The sequence below is a fragment of the Gymnoscopelus microlampas genome, assembly GCF_963454915.1.
Source record: "Gymnoscopelus microlampas genome assembly, chromosome: 6".
Classification (NCBI taxonomy): domain Eukaryota; kingdom Metazoa; phylum Chordata; class Actinopteri; order Myctophiformes; family Myctophidae; genus Gymnoscopelus; species Gymnoscopelus microlampas.
The window spans coordinates 887,355-913,741 of NC_139943.1; the positions used below are offsets into that span (position 1 = coordinate 887,355).

The 26,387-nt window shown below is 45.2% G+C and overlaps 1 protein-coding gene across 1 annotated transcript in view; it reads right to left on the reverse strand.

Annotated features, from left to right (window-relative positions):
• Window positions 1-26,387, reverse strand: part of LOC311047627 (DENN domain-containing protein 2A) — a 91,952-nt gene that overhangs the window by 21,860 nt on the left and 43,705 nt on the right. The window contains 15 exon segments of the mRNA XM_084060407.1: window positions 33-102; window positions 2,089-2,198; window positions 4,858-5,045; window positions 5,329-5,379; window positions 6,683-6,776; window positions 7,471-7,674; window positions 8,330-8,448; window positions 14,089-14,216; window positions 20,047-20,060; window positions 20,062-20,259; window positions 20,262-20,548; window positions 20,551-20,680; window positions 20,682-21,001; window positions 21,004-21,176; window positions 24,711-24,797. Coding sequence (XP_083916533.1) covers window positions 33-102; window positions 2,089-2,198; window positions 4,858-5,045; window positions 5,329-5,379; window positions 6,683-6,776; window positions 7,471-7,674; window positions 8,330-8,448; window positions 14,089-14,216; window positions 20,047-20,060; window positions 20,062-20,259; window positions 20,262-20,548; window positions 20,551-20,680; window positions 20,682-21,001; window positions 21,004-21,176; window positions 24,711-24,796 — 2,172 coding nt within the window. The 5' untranslated portion in view covers window position 24,797.

The following is a 26,387-nucleotide window of genomic DNA, read 5'->3' on the forward strand; positions in this document are numbered from 1 at the left end:
CGACGGCGGCGGCGGACATTTTGACAGCCTACCAGTAAACGTCGGCAGTAGCCAAACCTCCTGCTTCCATCCTCGCCGGTCAGCACAAACGAGAACGTCTCGCTGGGAAAGAGAGGAGACGGTTCAGACAGATTGGAAAGTGTTGTGAGTCATAAAACACAATGTGGGCTGCATGCGGAAAACACAAAACTCAATTCTGGAGTGAACGTGGCCTGCTGACTTAGGTTAGGTGTTCATCAAACTTATCCATTTAATACATTATAAAAAAGTAATCGATAATCAATTTTCTGAAATCACAAAAATAGCAGAGCCTGCTATTCCTGCTACTTTTGCGTGACAGCGCTGTACAACAAAGTACAAAATAGAGCTTAATTTGTTAATTAGATGAATTGATTTAGTCAATTAGAAAAAAATATACTGGATTTATTTTTTTAAGATTTTTATGTCTTTATTTAGAGAGGGAGGGAAAGCAGGCTGACAGGAAATGGGGAGAGACATGGGGGGAGGGGTGGTGACACGCGGCAAAGGTCGTCGGGGACGGGGGTCGAACCCGCGACACGCAGTCAGGCTGGCATTGCAGCCTATAGGGTGCCTGGACCGCCGCTTAGGGGTCCTTGACATGAAAAGGTTTGAGCACCATTTTTTTTGGGATTTAGAAGACATTTGTAGAATCAGCTTCAGGTCTTAATGGGTTAATTAACTTATATTGCTGATTATTCGATTCATCCGAAAAGTAATCGGAATAGTAATCGCTAAGAAAATAATGGACAGTCGCAGCACTACTTGGTGTTGTTGAAAAGCAACCATTAGCACATGCTTGAAAAGGACAAGCCCCCCAGGGCAGGATTAGTGCGCACGTCATTCACACAAAGGCCCTTCAGTTCTACCTGACAGGTGCTCATTGACCAGTGTCGGCCCTGTGACGACCGGGGGGGGGGCGGGGGGTGTCAGGCGCTTCAGCGTTCTGGTCTGCAGGTGTGTGTGTGTGTGTGTGTGTGTGTGTGTGTGTGTGTGTGTGTGTGTGTGTGTGTGTGTGTGTGTGTGTGTGTGTGTGTGTGTGTGTGTGTGTGTGTGTGTGTGTGTGTGTGTGTGTGTGTGTGTGTGTGTGTGTGTGTGTGTGTGTGTGTGTGTGTGTGTGTGTGTGTGTGTGTGTGTGTGCGCGCGCGTGTGTGTGTGTGTGTGTGTGTGTGTGTGTGTGTGTGGACTAGCTTTGTCGTTGTGCTAACAGCATTCCGCTGGTCGCTCACCCTTCAAACATTTACCACAAGCTAATTATTACCTGTCACCTCTCAAGATACACATCATCCTTTCCCGGAACAATGCTCTCCTTTCAGAGGCTTGAATGAGTCGTATCTGGTCACCAAAGCCAATTTCAAACAAACCTACAAAAACTGGGGGTTGATTCTGGTGGAGTAAACCAGGTGTAGGGCTACGACAGAACACTGGAATCCCTCCCTGTAATAACCATCCGTCATTGTCAGTGTCATATAGGGTAAAGGCAGTGCAGCCGTTTTAATGAGCTAAGAGGTCATCCGCAAGGTGTTTTTTGGCTCTTACTGTATAAACAGGCTGTTTGTAGGGTCGTTATTAGGATGTCTAGCAGATGAGCTAACCAACGGATGTCAACTCTCTAGCCCACCATCATTTCTCATAGGAAATTCCTGTTTTCCTGCCCTTTCCTTTACTACCTCTTTAACGTTCCTGAGCCCGTCCCAACCGAGGCTCCAGTCAATTTGGGCCAGCGGTGGCCGGTTAGAGGAGCGCACTTGTTACCGGAATGTTCCCGGGTTCGATTCCCCGGACTGGCAAGACAAATCTGGGAGGGGAAGTGAATGCCCCCCCCCCAACACCGCTGAAGTGCCCTTGAGCAAGTTAGGGGGCAGTTCGGAGTCAAATGTCTTGCTCAGGGATACCTCGACACATAGGGCCAGAGTTGTGAGCTTGTAGATCTGCTATTTTAGATAGTATTGTTCATTGTCATGTTTTTATGGACTGCATGGGCTGATAATTGCGATACCAATGTCGTCAAAAAAGGCAAAATCAAAACATGTGTGTGACTGTACCTGGGGAACGTGTGTGTGACTGTACCTGGGGAAGTTGTCGACAGGCGCCCAGTCTTTGGCGTCGGGGAAGCAGAACTGAGGAATCACCTTCAGCTGGTCCTCCGTTTCCCGCATGAACTTAAAGCTTCTCTCCAGCTATAGGAGAGGAATCAGAGAACATGAACTTAAAGCTTCTCTCCAGCTATAGGAGAGGAATCAAAGAACATGAACTTAACCACTTAGACTCGATCCTATATGGTTGACTGGAGTCCCTCAGAACTCTATAATAAAGTATTTTCAGTTTTCTGTTATGGTGGGGAAAGCTTTCGCTGAAAATAGCAGATCGACAAGCTCACAACGCGTCGCAACGCGGTGCGCTGTGAGCTTGTCGATCTGCTATTTTCTGTGAAAGCTTTCGCCACAATATGGATGCTGAGTGGTTAAAGCTTCTCTCCAGCTAGGTGAGGAATCAGAGAACATTAGATTTAGTTGATTCACTTTATCCTAATGATGTCTTAAAGCAGCATCACAAACAGGAGGTGTTTACAGCATAGACCGTTTCCCACGATCACACAGTATAAATAGATAGCAGCACGGACACCTCAGAAATCTGCCGGCAGGAATCTCATTATACAAATGTTTGTTAGTCTGTCTGGATAGGAAATAGACACACACACACACACACACACACACACACACACACACACACACACACACACACACACACACACACACACACACACACACACACTTCAAACACACCTGAATACATACTTCATACACGGCACGCTCTATTTTAAATAACATGAACAATATCTGACTGTGTAAGAAAAAGAGGTTGTGCATCAACAATGGGTTTTCTCAGTGGAGTGCTAGACCCACAATCCAGTATACATACACAAATCCACGGAGCGCTGCCCTGTAGGCAACCATTGCTGCGGTGTCAGACTCAGGCAGCTGCTGCTGCGGTGTCAGTCAATTGCAGTTACTGACTGCTCACGTAACGTTACTCTTTTACCTGCTTTTTACTAACTTTTACTAACACTAACTTTACAAAGATGTACAGAAAATCGGGAGGAACCACCTATGTCAGGTGCCAGTAGGCTGGTTCATGGCTGCTCTGCTAACGTCAACAGACGGACAGAACCGCAGCAGCAGCTGACTGACACCGCAGCAATGGTTGCACCACCTACAGTGCAGCGCTCCGTGGATTGGTGTATATCAAAAAAAGGAATTGAAAAAATCCCAAAAAGGAAGCACATCCCAAATTTCTAATTTGGGGAGGACAAAGTACTCACATTTCCACTGTTTTATTGGCACATACCAATAAACGAACGCTTACGTGTTTCAGCTAAGAGTCTTCATCAGAGCAAGGCTCTTAACCGAAACGCGTATGAGATTGTATTGTACACTATATGTACAGTACATGTTCAGTATATGCATATCAGTACTGGATTTTCAGGTCGTGTTTGCGGCCTCAAAATCTAAACAATGCTTGGCCAATTAAACCTGGGTGTCACGTCCACCGTCTTTGTGTCTGTGTGAGTGAGTTATATTTCCTTTTAACAGGTCGTTCATGAAAGTCCTTGCGGTCTTGTTTCCAATGAGAACCTGTGAGCAATTAGGGGTTAAGAGTCTTGCTCAGGGACAAATTTCATTTCATCGACACATATGCTGACCTGGTCTGGAATCGAACCTGGGGCAACCAGGGCCTCTGGCTCCCTAGGCGGGTTCACTAACCATTCAGCTATGGCCGCCGAGTATAGTTTATTGCTGTATTGATGTATTTTTCGTATAGTTTCAAATACTATTATAGGACTAATAAAGCACAAAGCTAAGCGCACTCAACTGACAGTAGTTTAAAGAATGATGGATGCCGACTCACAGACTTAAGAAACAGTACGCACTCACAACATAACTTATTTGCGTTTCATTTTTTCATTTTTGAGAAAGTGGTTGAAAATGCTGAAGCAGGTCTGAAGGAGCCCAAACAGCTCCTTTTGTCAGACTGCTGACAAGAGTTTGTTCTGTGAGTGTGGACTGTTTCTTAAGACTTCTTGTTTAGATTATTACTGTACGTACAGTATGTTGTTGTATGGTCTATAGCTGTATGTATTGTTCATCGTTGTGCTCTTTTGAACACTTTGCTATTGTAACAGCCTGAATAGATCCCTATAGACCAGATCACAATGTTTGTAAACAATGGGTATTTCCGGGTAGAAAGTCTATGGAAGTTTTCACTATATAAAATATTGTAGAAATAAAGTGTCCAGAACATTAACTAGTTTGTCAACCAGTGGATATTTAGAACAAAAAATATATTTCTAATACTCAACAACAATATCATATTAGTTTAACCCATTAAGACCTGGAACGTATCTGTGTCACTTTTTGCTACGAGCTAAAAAAGCATTATTTTACACTTTGGCTATTCAAAAATAGCAGATCTACAAGCTCATAGCGCGGCACCGAGTGCCGCGCTATGAGCTCGTAGATCTGCTATTTTGGAAAAATCTTAAAAATGTGTGCAAATCTCTGAATATATATTATTTTAAAGCGAACATTTTTTACTCAAATCTTTGCTTCTGGGGGGGGGGGGGCCCTGGAACAACATATTTTGAGATGGGGGTCGGCGGCCAAATACATATCATTTTGGGGGTCCTTGACATGAAATAGTTTGAGAACCACTGATATGGAAACATACGTTTATCAGAGAACTGTCTGTTTTATCTACCCAGAAAGACGTTTGTTATTGTCTGTGGACGGTGATGTCATGATGATTCTAATAAAACGTGAGGTGTTACAGTAAGCGTACTTTCAGAGGGAACTGCTGTGTGACCTCAGGAAGGTATGGAACCCCGGCCTTGGTCTTGTGCAGCGCCACCACGATGAAGTACTCAAACAGCTTCCTCTCCTGCAACTCTATGAGGTCTCGCTCCAGAGTACGGTACCGACTCTGGAGACGCAGCATGGACTGAACCGACACCAGACGCTGGCTGTGGGCTGAGACACACACACACGCACACACGCATACACACACACACACACACACACACACACACACACACACACACACACACACACATGCACACACACACACACACACACACACACACACACACACACACACACACACACACACACACACACACACACACACACACACACACACACACACACACAGGCTCAGTCTGAGCACAATGAACAAAGCAAACCACAGAATGGTTGTTTGCCTCCTCCACTCTCATTCAACTAATGCAAATGTGTGTTTCGGGTTGTTTCTCACCTTGTAGTTTCTCCTCCGTGTCGCTCTCTGATTCGCTGTTCTCATCTGTCACTACATCAAACACACACAGCACAGTAGAGACCGCACAATGAGTAACTAAGTATATTTACTCAAAATATCGTCCAAATGTCCAACAATGTCCAAAACTGTTACTTTTCTGGATTCAAATTCAAGAACATCAAAAGTAGCAGATCTACAAGCTCGAAACGCGGCGCGAAGCGACGCGTTTTGAGCTTGTAGATCTGCTACTGTTGGTGTTTTTGGGTGACACTGTAGTATCATCACGTAGGGCATTCATTTACAAAAAAACACAAAAAGTTAAAATGTGGGGATAAGAGGTTTCTGCCCAATGGCAACGATATCAAATCTACAAGCTCACAACGCGTCGCGACGTGACATGTTGTTAGCTTGCAGATTAGATATTTTCAAAAATATTTTGACTTTGATTTTTTTACTTTTGAAAAATGGGACATTATGCACAATGAGTACTTTAAATGTAGGCACTTTAAGTGTATTTTGAAGCCAATATCTTTGTACTTTTACAGGACTTCTACCTGCAACAGAGTATCAAACTTTGGTTACTTCTTCCACCACTACAAATGAGGACAACAGAACATGAATCTTGAGTTCAACTATTTGCTCTGAATTGTCTTCATTCGTCCCACATTGTGTTTAGTGTCTATAGAAACCATCCCAGTTCTCTGAGAAAAAATGGGTCAGCCGCTCGCTAAGTGACCCAAACGTGTAAACGTACTCCTAAAGATAAGTGAACACACATGTTGGGCTATTGTTCCTTCATGGGGAGAGACACGTGTATGAGGCCAACCATGTTCACATGTCTCACTGTGTGCTGCAGTGAAGTCACACACGTTTAACCTGCTGTCCATTGTTTGACCGTGTCATTATAGGCTAAAGCTTTCAATGATGTTCACAAATAAAAAAAATGCTTTAAAATGTTCAAAATGTTCTTTTAATTGTAAAACCAGGGTTTAAGTGGTTGATATCAATCATACTGTGTGTGTGATGCAAATCCTGTATAATGCATGCTATCAATTCCTATAATAAAGTGTACCCTGCCTCCACTACACCCCTAGTGGCTGGAGAGAGGTGATACACAAGTAGTGAAAGAAAATATGGAAAGAAAGAAAATATGTGTGCGTGTGTGTGTGTGTGTGTGTGTGTGTGTGTGTGCACGACTGTGTGCGCGTGTGTCTGTGTGTGTGTGTGTGTGTGTGTGTGTGTGTGTGTGTGTGTGTGTGTGTGTGTGTGTGTGTGTGTGTGTGTGTGTGTGTGTGTGTGTGTGTGTGTGTGTCATGAGGCCTACAGTACATTTAGGAGCTGTGTGAACCCTCACCTCTCCCTGAGCTGGACTCAGTGGACTGAGACACTCTCTTCATTCTCTTCTTTCCTCTCCGAGCCTCAAAGATGCCGTTGATCTTCAGCACCATCTGATCCCAACAGAGAACATAGAAGACCAGAAAAACTAAAACACATAGAACACCACAGAATGTTTGAACCAAAACACAGAATCAAACAAACCACCACAATGTGGTAGATCCATGACTCCTCAACTGCTTATGCCTGATTTATACTTGGTTGTGTCCAGAAATACCAGATGTACAAGCTCACATTTGACAAATGTTCGCTTTAAATATATATATATATTCAAAGATTTACACACATTTTCAAGATAAAAAAAAGAAAATAGCCGAAGAAATCTTAAAATGACCCGGTCTAAACGGGTTATAACTGCTCCCTGTGTTGGGAGGTGGTTTGCAGCCTGCGTTGCAGCATGTCACACAGCGTACGCTCTGTACTCTCTGCATCCTGTGTCTGTGCACTCTGTACCGTCCAAAACAAGCAGTAGAAATGACCCTAAAATCCCCCCCCCAAAAAAAAGGATCTTTAAGATCACGTCGGTGTAGCCCCGGGGAGGCGTTCATCCCAGGCACACTTCACACAGGAAATATCTGTGAAAAGATGTTCCCCTCATCTGGCGCTTAAGTGGATCGCTCCAGAAAACCTCCCCGAGCAGTGGACTGAACCATAAATCACAGAAAGGGGTGTGTGTGTGTACTGTGTGTGTGTGTGTACTGTGTATGTGTGTGTGTGTGTGTGTGTTTTATGAGTGGGTTTTTTTACCTTGGGGATTTTCCTCCGCCTGCGATTGTAGGGGTCTCCGGAGAGGCAGGGGGTGTCGTCGGGGCTGCTGGGCGTGGAGGGGGGGCTGACGCGGGGCGGCGAGGAGACGCCGGCGGCGTCGCGGCCCGTCTTGCGGAGTTCGAGGAGCTTGAAGCTGCGTCGCTCAGAGTTCTGCCTGAAGAAGCCGGGCTTCATGGAGCACGGCTGTGGAGACGGACAGAGCAGCAGAACATTTATGTTTTTAGAGCATTGGTCCTCAAAGTGGGGTCCAGGGACCCCCAGGGGTCCTTGAGGGAGTTCCAGGGGGTCCCCAGCTAAATGATGGATACCGGTAATAGGAACCAAATGGATTCTTATGGGTCCATTTGGTTCCATTTGTACACTCTCACAGTTAAATCCATATTGATGTTACAATATGAATTGGGGTCCCAGAGGTATATATGCCGTTAAATGGGGGTCCGTAGCCCTAATGCATGTCAAACTGGGGGTCCTTGAAATTAAAATGGTTGAGAATCACTGCTAGAGGAGCCGTAAAAATCTTCTCTTGTGGGGGTCCCTGGCATATCTTCAATTTGGACAATGCTGTTCATTAAAACAGTTGTTCTCAAAAGTGGGGTCCGGGGACCCCCAGGGGTCTTTGAGGGGGTTCCAGGCGGTCCCGAGCTAAATGACTGACAGTTAGGAACCAAACGGACCCTTACTCATCCGTAACTCTGAGAGTGTACAAATGGAATCAAATGGCCTCAGAGTTATGGGGTCCATTGACATAATGCAGAGCAGACTGGGGGGGGGGGGGTCCTTGTAATCAAAAAGTGTGAAAACCAATGTGTTCAATTGTTCATAACGATGTGACTCTTACCTTAGTGGGGGGCGTGTCAGAAGCAGGGGAGGACGGGGCCGGTGACACACATTTACTGCCCAGACAGCTTCTCTCCAACTCTATGTCTTCATACGGGTTCTCCTTGGATGGAGGGGGGTCTGTAAGACACACACACACACACACACACACACACACACACACACACACACACACACACACACACACACACACACACACACACACACACACACACACACACACACACACACACACACACACACACACACACACACACACACACACACACACAAACAACGCATAAACACGAGGTGAACAAAGACGTCAACAGCACCAGCATCGCACAAATATTACATGACCACAACGCTGGCTGTTCGCTTTAAATGCATATATATTCAAAGATTTACACACATTTTCAAGATTTAAAAAAATTAATAGCAGATCTACAAGCTCATAGTGCGGCACATGAGCTTGTAGATCTGCTATTTTTGAATAGCCAAAGACATCTTTGGCATCGCACAAATATGACATGGCCACAACGCTGGCTTGTGAAACAGGGGGATTAAGTATTCTTTCTTTCCAGTATCAGTCATGATTGTATAATTTGCTGCATGTTGTGTTGTTGTGTTTTGTCCTGAGAGCATCACCACCACCAGATCCTCCATGTGTTCAGAGCAAAGCAAAGCCCCTTATTTCACACTCAGAGACGCTGCAGCTATAGCAACCTGTTGTTGTCGGGCAGAAACCTAGTACCTCCATGTTTTTTTTTGTTGTTGTTGTAAATGAATGCCCTCCTTCATCACACAAGAGTGTCACACAAAAGTAGTTAAAATAGCCGATCTACAAGCTCACAACGCGTCGCGTTGTGAGCTTGTAGATCGGCTATTTTAACTACCGGTATAACTATATTTTTGAAAGGAACTGTTTTGGACATAAGAGTTGTCCAACCCACAGTGACGATACTGTAACTCTACACCTAGCAGTCCTCCCTCTGCAGATAAGAGTGACCAAGTCCTATTTTCCAAGGCCTTTGCCTCTCTCTCTCTCTCTCTCTCTATCTCTCTCTCTTTTCACCACATCAATCCATCCACCAGATGCGACCTGTAGGAGTAGGTACACAGCAGACAGGGACGTTCAGTTCATCTCTCTCTCTCTCTCTCTCTCTCTCTCTCTCTCTCTCTCTCTCTGGAAAAACAAGAAGTCAGTGGCGCTGCTGACTGCTGCAGCTGACAGGCTTAATCTCTGTGGCGTGTTTATGTGCGTGAGATATGGATGCATGCATGTGTGTGTGTGTGTGTGTGTGTGTGTGTGTGTGTGTGTGTGTGTGTGTGTGCGCGCGTGTGTGTGTGTGTGTGTGTGTGTGTGTGTGTGTGTGTGTGTGTGTGTGTGTGTGTGTGTGTGTGTGTGTGTGTGTGTGTGCGTGCGTGCGTGCGTGCGTGCGTGCGTGCGTGCGTGCGTGCGTGCGTGCGTGCGTGCGTGCGTGCGTGCGTGCGTGCGTGCGTGCGTGCGTGCGTGCGTGCGTGTGTGTGTGGTAGAGTACAGTAGAAATAGATATTTTGAGGACCTGGTCCTCACAGATTCTGGTTGGGGTTAGGATTAGTCATTTAGAGGTCATAGACTTAATTCACTGGCACGCAACTACTTCATTCCTAGTTGAGTGCTGGTGTAATATATGCACCGAAATAGCTGCTGCGAACTTGTCGATCTGCTGTTTTTGTAGATTTTGGGTTAGGGTCAAAAATGGAAACAAAACGTAAAAGAAATGGCATTCCTAAATGTCCTGTCCTATAAAATATTGATGTCCTCCCAAGTATAGTAATACAAACATGTGTGCGTGCGTCTATGTGTGTGTGAATTTTATACATTTGAAAACTTGAAATGGGACATTCTGCATAATGAGTGCTTCTACTTTTGGTACTTTAAGTACATTTTGATGCCATTACTTTTGTACTTTTACTCAATAAAATGACTGACTAACTGCTGCTGTGTTGAGTTGGGAGTGTTGATGAGAGCTGCCTTGCCCTGTGTGTGTGTGTGTGTGTGTGTGTGTGTGTGTGTGTGTGTGTGTGTGTGTGTGTGTGTGTGTGTGTAGACTGAAGGCAAGGTCCGTGAGAAGCACCTTGACACCCAGCTATTACCATCTCCACACCTCCTCTCTACATGTCTGTCTGTCTGTCTGTCTGTCTGTCTGTCTGTCTGTCTGTCTGTCTGTGCCTCGCTCCCATGTCTGTCTGTCTGTCTGTCTGTCTGTGCCTCACTCCCATGTCTGTCTGTCTGTCTGTCTGTGCCTCACTCCCATGTCTGTCTGTCTGTCTGTCTGTGCCTCACTCCCATGTCTGTCTGTCTGTCTGTCTGTGCCTCGCTCCCATGTCTGTCTGTCTGTCTGTGCCTCGCTCCCATGGGCGCTGAGCTGCTATTTCAAACCCGGCACTAACGCCACTCAGCAAGGCCATGAGTTATGAGCTCAACATGCTGGATTTATTTTATGACCACCGAACCACTTAAGCTCTAGTTGCGAACGCGGAAGGAGGCGCGGCGAAGCCGCGCCTCCGCCCAAGTGGAGCCTACTATGACACTCGGCTCGGCTTGTGTGTCTGTCTGTGTGCAGTATGTGTGCAGCCGCGCCCCCATGTCACTCACGCTCTCATTGGCTGCCCCCATGTGACTCACGCTCTCATTGCCTGCATGCACTACAGTGTGGCTGAAATTGGCCTGTGCCCCTGGGTGTCTAATTACACTCCTCTGAGAAAAATATAGCAGCGACAGTTAAAAAGAACACATCTACAAGCATCTACACGAGTTCATCTATTGGGATATCTAAGAATTCCATGTCATTTGTTTATATTTCAGGCCGGATGGCAAGTAATTGCTCATTCCTTTCTATTCTTCTTATTGTTATTTTCGAGCTGCGTTCGCTTCCAGCGTTGGCGCGTCTTACTTGTTTTATATACTTCGCCATATGACAGTGTCGGCGTTAAAACATAGCCGACCTGCAAGTAGTTGTAGATCGGCTATATCAAAATGGTCAAAGTGGTTAAAAAGAACAATGAAGAGTCAGAACAAGCTACGACGAACATCACACAAAAGATCATTATAATCATGAATTTCATTGCGCTTCGCGCCGCGTTTCGAGCTTGTAGATCTGCTACTTTTGATGCTTTTGTGTCATACTGCAGTATGATCAAGCACTAAGCAGGGCGTTTACCAAAACACCACAAAAATATGGAGATAGAGTTTTCTGCCCGACAGCAACAATGTATTTTGTGTGCGCGTGTGTGTGTGTGTGTGTGTGTGTGTGTGTGTGTGTGTGTGTGTGTGTGTGTGTGTGTGTGTGTGTGTGTGTGTGTGTGTGTGTGTGTGTGTGTGGTGTGTGTGTGTGTGTGTGTGTGTGTGTGTGTGTGTGTGTGTGTGTGTGTGTGTGGGGGGGGGGGGTAATGAGCATCTCTCACTGTACAATTGTCTTGGTTCCGTGGCACAGTGGAATCCTTTGGCTGAAATGTGTGTGGGCCATCCATGTGCCCTCTCTCTGCTCAGACCTCACACCATGCTGCTCACACACTCACTGGTGGAGTACTGTACTTAAAGGGATAGTTCACCCAAAGAAAATATTTTCTCCTATCGATTAGTCACCCCATGGAGACTTGAACGGTAGGCAGCGGTTCCGGTATGAGGCACAAAGGAGACTCTTTGTGTCTCCTACCGGAACCGCTGCCTACCGGTCATCAAATGATTGTCTTAGGAATGAGACAAAAACTAAAAAATATCCATGAATTCAATGAAGTCTCCATGGGGTGACTAATCGTTAGAAAAAAAGTCATTTTGGGGGTGAACTATCCCTTTAAGTACTGTACTTAAATTCAGACAATATCGTTTTTAATGAATCTAACATGGTTAAAATGGAGTTATAGGAAGGGGGCGTGTCTGATAAAATTAATATCAAATATCAAAATACTGAATCAATCAACTTAAAAACTGTGTGAGTAGACGTTACAATGACCCCAGACTGAGACATGTTAGAAAGTGAAATATCCCTTTAAGTAAAAGGTTTGAGCTCTTACACAGGGTTATGAGATGAAGCAGGCTCGGGGTGGGGTAGGTATAACAGTGCAGACAATAAGCCAGGAGCAGAGGTATCATTTTTAATAAGAGCGGAGCCGCAGTGTCCCTCTAAATTAAAAAAGGGTCCGGAGCCCGGCGTGACCGCACCGCGACCTCAGCGGGGAATTTATGATAACACAATATGAGAAATAAAGTCAAAGCACGACGGACAGGGCAGCCCGCCATCTTAACCCATTAAGACCTGGAAATGTGTCATTTTTAGATTTGAGCTAAAAAGCATTATTTCACACTTTGGGCTATTCAAAAATAGCAGATCTACAAGCTCATAGCGCATTCGGTGTTCGCTATTTTTGAAAAATCGTGAAAATGTGTGCAAATCTTTGAATATATATATTTTCAAAGCCAACATTTTTAACTCAAATCTTTGCTTCTGGGGGGTCCCTGGAACAAAATATTTTGGGTCCGCGGCCAAATACATATAATTGTGGGGGTCCTTGACATGAAAAAGATTGAGCACCACTGATATAGAAACATAGGTTTTTCATAATACTGTTGAGATTTAGGAGACATGTAGAATCGGCTTCAGGTCTCAATGGGTTAACAACCAAGATGAGATCATGTTCCTTTTTCAAACACATAAATCAAATGATTTTTCCTGCGACGTTGCCCCCCCCCCCCCCCCCCCCCCCCCCAAAAAAAAAGTACATCTATAATAAAATGATATGTTCAGCCATGTGAAAGAAAACAATAACTTTGTGTTATATCTTAGACTCTTTGTGTTTGCTAGTGAGTGATGGTGGTGGGTGGTCAAGGCCAAAGCAGAGGATAAATTGTTTGATGAATGTTTGATAAAACAAACATGAGCAGCGCTTGGCTTACGTTAGCCTGCTTTGAAAGTTAGGCCTGATTTTTACGTAGAGCCTTCCTCGTAGAGCCTTCCTCCTACTCCTCCCGCTCTACACTCCCCACTGACAGGTGTCACCCCCCCCCCCAGCCCGTAGGAATACATGCAGTGACAAATATCATCCCCCTCTCCCCGCCGCCCGGCTTCCCTCTCCGTGTTCATATAGACGCTTGACAAAGCCAGACGCACCGCGCTAGATTCAAACTGAGTCATTTCTGTTACTTAACCCATTAAGACCTGGAACGCATCTGTGTCACTTTTTGATTTGAGCTAAAGAGCATTATTTTACACTTTGGCTATTCAAAAATAGCAGATCTACAAGATCTACCGAGTGCCGCGCTACGAGCTTGTAGATCTGCTACTTTTGAGAAATCGTGAAAATGTGTGCAAATCTTTGAATATATATTGTTTTAAAGCGAACATTTTTAACTCAAATCTTTGCTTCTGGGGGGTCCCTGGAACAACACATTTTGAGATGGGGGTCCAAATACATATAATTTTGGGGGTCCTTGACATGAAAAAGTTTGAGCACCACTGATATAGAAACATTTTTTTCAGAATACTGGATTTAGACAAATTAAACATTTGTAGAATCGGCTTCAGGTCTTAATGGGTTTAAAACAGTAAAAGTAGCAGATGGACCAGCTTGAAACGAGCTTGTAGATCTGCTACTTTTGTGTGATGCTGTCTCAGTCGAATCATGCAATTTTTTTGTTGCATTAGTCGACTGCCAGCCGACTATTGGCAATTAGTCGGCAATCAGATTAGACTATACAAATCCTTAGTCGGACAGGCCTAGTGTGAAGTAACAGTTTACCTATGATGTCCTCGTATACGTTCTCCTCTGATAAAGTGCGTGTGAGGCCCAGTCTGGACTGAGCGTACCAGTCCACCCTGCAGCCCTCTGTGGACGACTGGATCAGGTCCTCAAACTCATAGGACTTCCTGGTGGACAGACAGACAGACAGACAGACAGACAGACAGACAGACAGACAGACAGACAGACAGACAGAGGGACAAATACATGCAGTTAAAACCTCTGAATGATCAAGGATGAGGGGGTGTAGTAGTGTTGGAAGCAAAGTTACTTACACCTGCAATCCATTTAGTTTTACTTCCTGTACCGAGTACCTACAGTTGAATACTGTACTGCAGGGGTCTTCAACAGGGGGTCCGGGACCCCTAGGGGGTCCTCAGAGTTACTAAAGGGGGTCCGCCAAATCTTTGTGTGATATGATTATTTTGTTTATATTAACCACTTGAACCCTAGCATCCCTTTTCTGAGGAGAACTTTAGCCGATAAATAGCCGATCTAAAAGCTCACAACGCCTCGCGCTGCGAGGCCTTGTGAGCTTGTAGATCGGCTATTTTTGGCAAAGAGGTATAGGTTTCGAGGGAAAAAAGAGCAGCAAAAGTTATCTGAAACACAATATTATACAATATAGAGGGGGTCCCTGCTTCATCTCTCTCTCAGCTAGGGGGTCCTAGCTGAGAGAGAGAGTACTGCTGTACTGTATTCGAACCCTAGTCTCCCACGTAGGAGACCTTGTGCTTCCATATCCACGGAGGAGTAAGGAGACAACCTCCAACCACTGAAGATGTGCTAGTTAATACCGGTGTATTGTATTAACTAAGCCTAACCCTAACACAAATAAACATGATCTGAAAAATGCACATGTCAGCTGCCGTGTTAACTCATTCACTGCCTGAATTATTTCTGGCCGCGTTTGCCCACTGCCAAGATTTTGCATTGAAAAAAAAAGTACTCAGGAGCCGAGATACAGAATTTTTAAGTTTTAAGTTAACAAGGAAGTGGATGGGAGTCTAGATCTTCGAAAAATCATATCTCCTTGGTCTTTGGGTCAAATTATTATTATTTTTTTAAAGTCGTTTTAGTCGTTCTAGGCAGGGAATGAGTTAAGTGGTCAGATGGGTGGGCCTCGAATATTTTCGAGATTTTCAAGGTTGAAAAGGTTGACAAATACTGCTTTATACCTTATGGAATGCCCTGCCAAACAAACTGATCTCAACATATTTAATGAAAAGGTTAAATACTGGTTGAAATCAAACCAAAGCTGCAAACACTAATATGTTATGTACGTTTTAAAATGTTAACGTCACTGCTGTCATGACTGTAATGTGGGAATGTTATTGCTGTTGTACTTGTTTAGATTAGAGCATCATGTGTTTATTATAATTGGGTTATTTTTTTAACTAGGTAGATATGTGTATATAAAGGCCTAACCAGGGACTGGGGTTCCATATACAATGCAACGGTTTCATGTTTTTATAACTTGATACATTGTTTTTTTGTATTGTCCCTGTCAAATAAACATATAAATAAAAGATAATGATGCAGGTAATGTGTCTGAGGACATGTTAGGGCTGTGTAATGGATACACATGGATGGAGATGGAGAATTCTCTGTTTGATGTGAGGACAAACTGTACTACGATGTCATCTGTTGTGTTGTTTTATGTTGAAACATGTACCTACAGCATGTACTGTCCCTTTGTCAAGCTGCTACATGTTGGAATAAAATAGCTTTAACTACTTAAAGCGCCGACATGAATTTTGACCTGATGATCAAGATTACATTTATCCCCTGAGCAAGCAGGCCGGCTCTATTAGCTCAATGGTATGAAATAAATTCAGCACTTGCACAGGAGACCCATTGTGTGTGTGTGTGTGTGTGTGTGTGTGTGTGTGTGTGTGTGTGTGTGTGTCTGTGTGCATGCGTGCACGTGCACACACACACACGTGCAACATATCACGTCCTATGCACAGCATGGTGCTGTATAGGACGGGGCTCATGGAGAGAGAGAACTTGGCTGAACTTGGCTTTCTTAAGATGTTTATACATTTGAAAACTTTAAATGGGACATTCTGCATAACGAGTACTTTTACTTTTGGTACTTTAAAGTAATACTAGGTAACGTTTTCAGTAAAAGTAAAGTTAAATTGTATATCTTTTGTGAGTGGCAAATGTTTCACAACACCCACTCCAAGAATTTCACCCCCGAAAGCCTTTTATTTATATATTTTCTATTGAACGCCGTCGAGCATGACGTTCCCTCGAAAATGACGTAATCTGGCCGGAAATGGAAGCGGAAATCCACGGGGTTCCTGTTTGGCCAGGAACTACCGCGCCGGTTTCCTGTTTGGCCAGGAACTACCGCGCTAATAACAAAAGGAAACTCACGCTGATTTTAAGAGATTGTATGATTTGAAGAACGAAAAAAAACAGAAAAAGAAAACACAGCTCACGGTAACTAAAGCTCCACTGGCTAAGAGAAACGATCCACAGATCGTATAAAACAATTAAAAGAACGCTTTTTGAAACACTTCCGTCTTCCGGTGAAAACGAATGGAATTCTGGGTAACAGAGGATAAACGAACGGCCTGCAGTGACGGTAATGACCAGCAGAGGCTGCTAAAAGTTGTTTTTTGGAAATTTGCACAGAACAACTTTAAGTACATTTTGACACCAAAACTTTTGTACTTTCACTCAAGTAAATTTTTAATTCCGGACTTTTTACTTGTAACGGAGTATTTCTACATTGCAGTATTGATACTTTTACTTAAGTAAAATATCTGAGTACTTCTTCCACCACTGGGAACGTGCCGAGCCAAAGCTCCAGCTCTGACCACAGGAGAGAGAGAGAGAGTCTGAACAATGGAAGAGTCTCCACTTCTGCACAGTTCAACATTTTTCTGGGTTTCCCTGCAGTATTCTAGTTTGTTTGATTGAAAGCAGCTGAGACCCATCAACGACTTTCTTGCAGAATTCCAGCAGATTCCTGTACATTTATTGGGCTTGGCAAATCTGATTTTGACTTAACTTAACGTTTTGTTTTAGTTAGTGAGGTTGTCTTTTTTTTTGCTTTGTCACTGTATTTCCCTTCGTATTTGTTGGTGAATATTTGACTCATTGCTTTGAAAAGGGCCGTGTAATTGTGTGATTGTCTTGATAAGCCTTAAGCCTAGTTCAGACCAAAGATTCCCAACAAGATGAAACTCTTTTAAGCTACACAGTGGTGGTAGATACTCCGTTTTTTTGCCAGTATTGGCATCAAAACATACTTAAAGTACCAAAAGTAAAAGTACTCATTATGCAGAATGTCCTGTTTCACAAGTTATCATTATGTCCAAAATGTATAAAAAATCTTTTGAAAAAATAGCAGATCTACAAGCTCACAACGTATAGCAATACGAAGCGTTGTGAGCTTGCAGATCGGCTATTTCCAAATAGCCTAAAGTGTATTATTAATATACTAATGTTAAAGCTCTGTTCCATTTAGTGTAGCACAGTGGTTCTCAAACGTGTTCACCACACTTTGAGACCCTCTGGTGTATCAGAGTGTTTCCAGTGAGTCAACACCCTGACTCTGCCCTGCCCTGAGCAGAATGGAACAGAGCCTTCATTAGTATCATTAGCGAGACCTGTGAAGGAAGTAAGGAAGAGGCCCAATTTCTTTCCAATATGACTGCTGTGCATATGAGCTTATTAACCCCCTAGCTGAAAGAGAGATGAAGCAGGGACCCCCTCTGTATGTATAAAATTGTGTTTCAGATAAACATCTTTTTTCCCCCTCTATAGTCTACACCTATAACTCTTTGCCAAAAATAGCCGATCTACAAGCTCACAACGCCTCGCATCGCGAGGCGTTGTGAGCTTGTAGATCGGCTATTTTTGGCTAAAGTTCTCCTCAGAAAAGGAATGCTAGGGTTGAAGTGGTTAATGTAAAAAAAAAAATCACACCCTGTGTGAAGAGAGTGGTGCCTTTGATGAGCGCCGTATTGATGTTGTCATCAATGTTTGTTTATTGGATATACATACATACATACATACATACATACATACATACATACATACATACATACATACATACATACATACATACATACATACATACATACATACGGACGGACACACGCACAAAGTCAGATATAGGAGTGGTTGGCACCACTCAAAAAAAATCATATCACACAAAGATTTGGCGGACCCCCTGTAGTAGCTCTGAGGACCCCCTGTTGAAGACCCCTGCATTAGAACGTTGCCGAGAAATCTCTCATTTTAGACACAACTCGACTCATCGTTTGCCTGTGTTATTTCCCCTCCCGGCTCCTCCAGAGTGTTGCAACGCGCGGCCCAGTGGATGCGTCGTTGCGTACATTCCTCAACTCAGACCAACTGAGATCACTCTTTAGAGGGATATTTAGAAACAGGATGATGTCACCGGAGGCGGTGATTCACAGCAGATGTTATATCGTCTTTTGTCCAGAGCAAACCTCATATGTCCAAAACTGAAGTTACTTCAAATAAAATAAAATAAAACATCAAAAGTAGCAGATCTACAATCTCGAGACGCCATGTAGATCTGCTACTTCTGATGTTTTTGTGTGACGCTGTAGTAGGATCAAGCAGGACGTTAATTTAGGACAGGGGTCTTCAACAGGGGGTCCGGGGACCCCTAGGGGGTCCTCAGAGTTACTACAGGGGGTCCGCCAAATCTTTGTGTGATATGATCTTCTTTTTTTTTTACATTAACCACTTCAACCCTAGCATCCCTTTTCTGAGGAGAACTTTAGCCAAAAATAGCCGATCTACAAGCTCACAACGCCTCGCGCTGCGAGGCGTTGTGAGCTTGTAGATCGGCTATTTTTGGCAAATAGTTATAGGTGTAGAGGGGAAAAAAGAGCAACAAAAGCTTATCTGAAACAATTTCATACAATACAGAGGTGGGTCCCTGGTTCATCTCTCTCTCAGCTAGGGGGTCCTTCCTTGGCCTGAAAACGTCGAAGGCCCCTGATTTAGGATATGGAGATAAGAGGTTTCTGCCCGACGATATACTTTCCACTGTTAGGGTTGGGGGCGGGGGGGTTGGGGGGTGCATGACACATGCGTGCTCATTGTCAGCTAATTGCACTTGGAGCGGAACATCTGAGAAATGTCAATTTGCCTTTTTGTGACGTTACAGCTTTGTGTGGTTTCATTTAGAGCCTGGCCTTGATTGGAATGTTTATCTTTTACCCCCACAGATCACGTCCCTAACGAGGTTGTTTATCGAGCATTAGTAGGACACTAAGTATGCTGTATGCGTACTATAGCACTGATCACTTCCCAAAAAACATTACCAAACCCCTTATAATGGACCTCAAAACAAACCAATCATGACAGTCTGTGTCTTTGCCTGTTTCTATACCATTTCTGTTACGGAAATGGACGATCTACAAGCTCGACGATCGCATCGCGCTGTGACGCTTTGTGAGCTTGTAGATCAGTGGCTCTCAAAGTGAGAGGGTAATTGATTGAAGCAAATGGACCCGTAAAGCATTGGTTCTTAAAGTGGGGTCCGGGGACCCCCAGGGGTACTTGAGGGGGTTCCAGGGGGTCCCCAGCTAAATGATGGATAGGAACCAAATGGACCCTTATGGGTCTGTAACTCTGAAAGCGTACAAATGGAACCAAATGGACCCTAACGGGTCCATTTGGTTCCATTTGTACACTCTTAACATTGATTTTACAATATGAATTGGGGTCCCAGAGATATAAATGCCATTAAATGGGGGTCCGCAGCCCAATGCATGTCAACCTGGGGGGTCTTAAAATTAAAGTGGTTGGGAATCACTGCTAGAGCCGTAAAATCTTCTCTTATGGGGGGTCCCTGGCTTATCTTTTCAAATGGGGGTCCGCGGGCTAATAAGTGTCAATTTGGGGGTCCTTGACATGAAAAAGGTTGAGAAGCACTGTTGTAGATGTAACTAAACGTACCTGTTGCTGCTGTCCCCGCGCCCGGTCGGCCCAGGGCCTCCTGCAGACTCCTGGGGGCGGGCAGGTGGGTAAGGGAGGAGGGGGGATGGAGGGCAGAGGAGGCAGGTTCCTCTTGCCCTTCACCCCCCCGGGCCCCCCCGCGGCCGGCGTGCTGGGCGGGGGGGTGTGGTGCTGGAAGGTCCTCTGAGGTTTGGGCAGAGGGTTTATGACGGAGCCGGAGCGCCGGGCTCCGTGTACACGTTGTCCGGGTCGCCCCCCCCCGGCCCCTCCCCCCCCTTTCTCCTGCGCGTGAACGACCCCCCGCCCCCCCCGCCGGGCCGGGTCACGTCCACGTCCCCGAAGATGGGCTCGTTGCCACCGCCTCTCCGCCTCCTCCTGCTCCTCCTTGGAGGCGGGCAGAAGAAGTTTCCGGGGAAGGCCAGCGAGGGCTTGGCGGGGACCTCCTTCATGGCCTGCTCCAGTTTCTTAATGTGAGTGGAGACGGACTTCTTGTCCTGGGGGGCGGCGGCTCCGTGCCCTTCGGCCCTCGGGGCCCCCCCGCTTTCTCCACAACGCTCACCTCTCTGTCTCTGCCGCCGCTCTGGCCTTCTGGGAACTTACCCCCCCCCGCCTTTACATTCTCCTTCCCCGAGTCCCTGCCTGTCCCAGCTCACCAGCCTCTTGCTGTCTGTCCTTTGGACCTCCAGGGTCTTAGAAGCCTCCTTTTTCCTGACGGTTTCCACCTCCTTCTGGCCTCCTGCGGTTTGTGAACACGGTCCCGTAGCAGAAGGAGGAGTAGTCAGGCCGGGCTCCCTCTTGCCTTCCCATTGTGAGATCTTATCGCGGATGCTGGCGGCGGGTTTGAGTCCCGCCGGACTCTTATTGTTGCTGAACTTGCCGCCGCACAGCCCGTTCTCCATCCCGGGGATGGCCGGGCGGGCGTCGGCCGTGTTGGCCCTCTTGTGAGCCAGCATGTGTCGGGGGGTCCCAGGCCGCCGCTCGGGGCCAGCGGGGGTGAGAGGGGGCGCTTGGGGGCCGGAGCGGCCGTGTTCTCTCTCTGGTCTCTGTCCCCGGGCTCCCTGCACGCCTCGAGCCGCTGGGGCGCCGCTGACGACGGAGCCTCCCCAACCTTTAAGCCACAGCACTGGAACCTGCAGGAGCAAAACACAATGCAGCAACGTGACGCTGGCTGTCGGGCAGAAGCCTCTTAACTCCTCCACGTTTCCATCAATTAACGCTCTTCTTGATCATACTACAGTGTCACACACAAAGTATCAAAAGTAGCAGATCTACAAGCTCGAAACGCGACTCGAAACGCGGCGCGAAGCGAAGCTTGTAGATCTGCTACTTTTGATACTTTTTCATTTGAATCCTGAAAAGTAACAGTTTGGGACATGTGAGGTTTCCACCCGACAGAGACGATAAACATCAACACACAGCACAGGCATAAGTAGAGACTAATAACTAATGTCATCATAGTCAAAGGAGTTCTACATTTTTACACACGTTTTCAACATTGTTCTAAATATTTACTTCAGCAAATAACTAAAATAGGATCTCACAACACGTCATGATGATACGCCTCATAGCTGCCAGAGGAGGATTTACTGTACTGGAAACACGTTGCTGAGCAGTCTGTAAGATTTTAAGCCAATTGTTTGTTCGCTTGCCTAAACAAAAAGTTGTAAAAATAGCTCTTTGAAGGCATTCAAACTAATCTTTTGCATTGTTTTTTTGGTCTTCCTAGTCAATTGTTTTTACAAAAAAGAAATCCCCAAATAGTTACACATTGTGAGCTTGTAGATTTGCTACCGTCATCCTACCAAGTATAAACTAGTATAAAATAAGTGGTAAAGTTCAACCCACACAAAATAATAGAAAACAACAGAACGGCACTATTGTTATATCGTCACATGTCAGCTAGTTGTATACAACCAGCCTGACACTCTGTATAGTGTCTGCCCTGCATATCTGAGCACTTTAATACACCCATGTCCACATAGAAGCACTTTAATACACCCATGTCCACATAGAAGCACTTTAATACACCCATGTCCACATAGAAGCACTTTAATACACCCATGTCCACATAGAAGCACTTTAATACACCCATGTCCACATAGAAGCACTTTAATACACCCATGTCCACATAGAAGCACTTTAATACACCCATGTCCACATAGAAGCACTTTAATAAACCCATGTCCACATAGAAGCACTTTAATACACCCATGTCCACATAGAAGCACTTTAATACACCCATGTCCACATAGAAGCACTTTAATACACCCATGTCCACATAGGAGCACTTTAATACACCCATGTCCACATAGAAGCACTTTAATACACCCATGTCCACATAGAAGCACTTTAATACACCCATGTCCACATAGAAGCACTTTAATACACCCATGTCCACATAGAAGCACTTTAATACACCCATGTCCACATAGAAGCACTTTAATACACCCACGTCCACATAGAGGGGAGTTCTTTATGATGTAAACAGGGAGGACTTGTTAAAGTTCTAGTGTTTGTGGGGCCTGGGCTGGAGGAGCTCTGACTGAGTCACTCCTGGAAGATTACTGGGTCGTGACTGTTTGAACTCTGGGTCTGGGGGTCAGAGTTTACAAGCTACGCACACAGTTATTTCTGGGGAGGGGATCAAAGCCATCCACAAGAAAGGGGAGAGAATGTGTGTGTGTGTGTGGGGGGGGGAGTGTGTACATGCCTCTTTTTCTCCTCTGAAGCCTGAGTTATGCGTATGTGTCCAGCGGCAAAAACAATCTACAAGCTTGCGAGCTTGTAGATCGGCATTTATTTTCCGGCGTGCGATGCCGTTGTATGACATGAGCATAAATCAGGCTTAATCCAGATGCCACTAAACTCTGTTTTTTTTTGGGGCCCCCCTGTGGCCGTTCATCAAATGATCGGGTTTCCAACAAAACGGGCGGAAGTGAGGCCTCCCTCTGGTCAACTTCTGATGACATCATCACTGGATGTGAAAACTAACAGTCATGCAATCTGGGACAAATCACCCCGGGGGGAAAAAAGAGCAATTCAAGTTTCTCTCTGAGGACTGAAAGCAGAAAAAAAGAAAGGTGTTGTATGTTGGTCATAGTCATGATTATGACCAACAATGATGCGTGACCAAAACAATGATAATAATCCCCTTGTGAATATCTCTCTGGTTTATTAGTTGGCCAACCCCCCGCCCCCCTCCCCCCTCCCCCCGCTCTGTCTTTCCTCAGTTGAGGCAGCAGTTTTTATTAAGCATGAAGCACAACAGAGGGAAAACTAGGTCACATAGGAAAGTCAAGAAAAGGAGAAAAGGACTGTGTGTGTGTGTGTGTGTGTGTGTGTGTGTGTGTGTGTGTGTGTGTGTGTGTGTGTGTGTGTGTGTGTGTGTGTGTGTGTGTGTGTGTGTGTGTGTGTGTGTGTGTGTGTGTGTGTGTGTTGGGGGGGACTTGGGGAGGAGAGAGAGAGAGAGAGAGAGAGAGAGAGAGAGAGGGGGGGGGGGGGGGGGTAAGACAGGAGCAAACGGGAAGCTTGCTTGCGTCTCACCCACGGCTACAGAGGGGTGAGGGAGGGAGATGAGGGTCAGTGAGGGAGGAAGGAGGGACGGAGGGAAGGAGGTAACTAGGGTACAAAAAGCATCTGTGAGCAGCTGAGCTAACACAGGACGAGGAGGACCAGGAGGAGAACGGTTTGGACCAGGTTTGGATGTGGAACATCAGAACGTTTTTAAACACTAATCTGAATGTCATATCTAATCCCCCAGAGATCAGCCTCCCACACTGTCTGCAGACTGAGAGCTTTTGAACAAAATATAAGAAAGAAAACAAGCAACATGGTCAAGGCCCCAGACACTTAACAGATTAACCATGTTTAACCTGGTACAGTATGTCATTATAGGTTTTCACATTTTCACAACAACATTCACTAAGTTGTAAGTTGAGTAATATTTGAGATGGAGCCATACTTTTGATCTGTATACTGTATATGTCACCTACCTGTTCACTGATTGGTCTGTATACTGTATGTCACCTACCTGTTCACTGATTGGTCTGTATACTGTATATGTCACCTACCTGTTCACTGATTGGTCTGTATACTGTATATGTCACCTACCCGTTCACTGATTGGTCTGTATACTGTATATGTCACCTACCCGTTCACTGATTGGTCTGTATACTGTATATGTCACCTACCCGTTCACTGATTGGTCTGTATACTGTATATGTCACCTACCCGTTCACTGATTGGTCTGTATACTGTATATGTCACCTACCCGTTCACTGATTGGTCTGTATACTGTATATGTCACCTACCCGTTCACTGATTGGTCTGTATACTGTATATGTCACCTACCCGTTCACTGATTGGTCTGTATACTGTATGTCACCTACCCGTTCACTGATTGGTCTGTATACTGTATGTCACCTACCTGTTCACTGATTGGTCTGTATACTGTATGTCACCTACCCGTTCACTGATTGGTCTGTATACTGTATATGTCACCTACCTGTTCACTGATTGGTCTGTATACTGTATATGTCACCTACCTGTTCACTGATTGGTCTGTATACTGTATATGTCACCTACCCGTTCACTGATTGGTCTGTATACTGTATATGTCACCTACCTGTTCACTGATTGGTCTGTATACTGTATATGTCACCTACCCGTTCACTGATTGGTAGATACAGTTGTCAGTGTTTGTACAGAGCAGCAGGGCCCGCCCACCTGTCATGGTGCTAGCAGCTGGCATCCTACAGAGAGAGAGAGAGAGAGAGAGAGAGAGAGAGAGAGAGAGACAGAGAGAGAGAGAGAGAGAGAGAGAGAGAGACAGAGAGAGACAGAGAGAGAGAGAGAGAGAGAGAGAGAGAGAGAGAGAGAGAGAGAGAGAGAGAGAGAGAGACAGAGAGAGAGAGAGAGAGAGAGAGAGAGAGAGAGAGAGAGAGAGAGAGAGAGACAGAGAGAGAGAGAGAGAGAGAGAGAGAGAGAGAGAGAGGTTAGCAATACTTCAAAACAATGTATGAACAATATTGACTGAAAGTATCATTTATATTGTTGCTTTCGAGCAGAAACCTCTTATCGCCATATTCTAACTTTATACGTTTTTTTCGTAAATGAACGCCTACTTGATCATACAACAGCGTCACACAAAAGCTTCAAAAGTAGCAGATCTGCAAAGCTCAAAACACGGCGCAGCGCGGTGCTACTTCTGCTTTTTTTTTATATGATTCCTGAAAACAGTTTTGGACGCCCGACAGAGACAATATATATAATTATACATACAATGTTTCCAAACACTGACAGTACGAAAGCCATGGTTTTATGTCCTGTAGGGACGTGCACAGAGAGACTCTAGGTGGTGCTAGAGCACCTGCCCTTTGCCCTCTTGACCAGAAGTGCCCTTTTGGAAAAAAAAAAAAAAAGTTTTTTTTGTTTTTTTTTCCAGTTTACAGCAGGGGTCTTCAACAGGGGGTCCGGGACCCCTAGGGGGTCCTCAGAGTTACTACAGGGGGTCCGCCAAATGTGATATGATTTTTCTTTTTACCATTTTATTTTTACCATAACCACTCGAAACCTAGCATCCCTTTTCTGAGGAGAACTTTAGCCAAAAATAGCAGATCTACAAGCTCACAACGCCTCGCAGCGCGAGGCGTTGTGAGCTTGTAGATCTGCTATTTTTGGCAAAGAGGTATTGGTGTAGAGGGGAAAAAGAGCAGACCAAGTAAACAAAAAAATATATAATTTACTTGAGCACCTGCCCCTCAAAATGTCTGTGCACGCCACTGACAGTACAGTACTGTAATGTAAGTCTCCCACATGGGAGACCAATCATCTAGCGCTCTCCCAAGAGGCAATGCCTGCTTTGGCCAGGGGGATATACTGCGCTTAAGAGCTTCAGGCAGTACTACATGTCAGCCAGTAGGTGTTCTACCAAGTAGTAGAGAGGTCTAAAAATGTATTATCTTCTCTTTACTATGCAAATCCCTAAAGAAGATAACGTGAACATACCATAAAAATGATCCTAACCCAAGACACACTTTAGAGAAAGGTTTCTGTGTGTAGTAGCTAGGTGATCATACACAGTCCAGCCTCTCATGTCTGTGGCCTATATGAAACCTTGTCTGTCCTCCCCCAGGCTGCCAAGAGCTCACAGACCTCACAGGCTGTGAGGCTGTGTCCCCAAACTGCCAGTCCCCATCGGATGGCTAATTGGAGGATACAGCTGAAGACAAAGCCTTAAAACGACGGCTGGCCCGCAGCGTCAAACACGCACCAGGAATCAAGGAATCCAATGCCCACGTGGCATCGTGGAAAACCCAATGAAAATATTGGAATGGAAACTC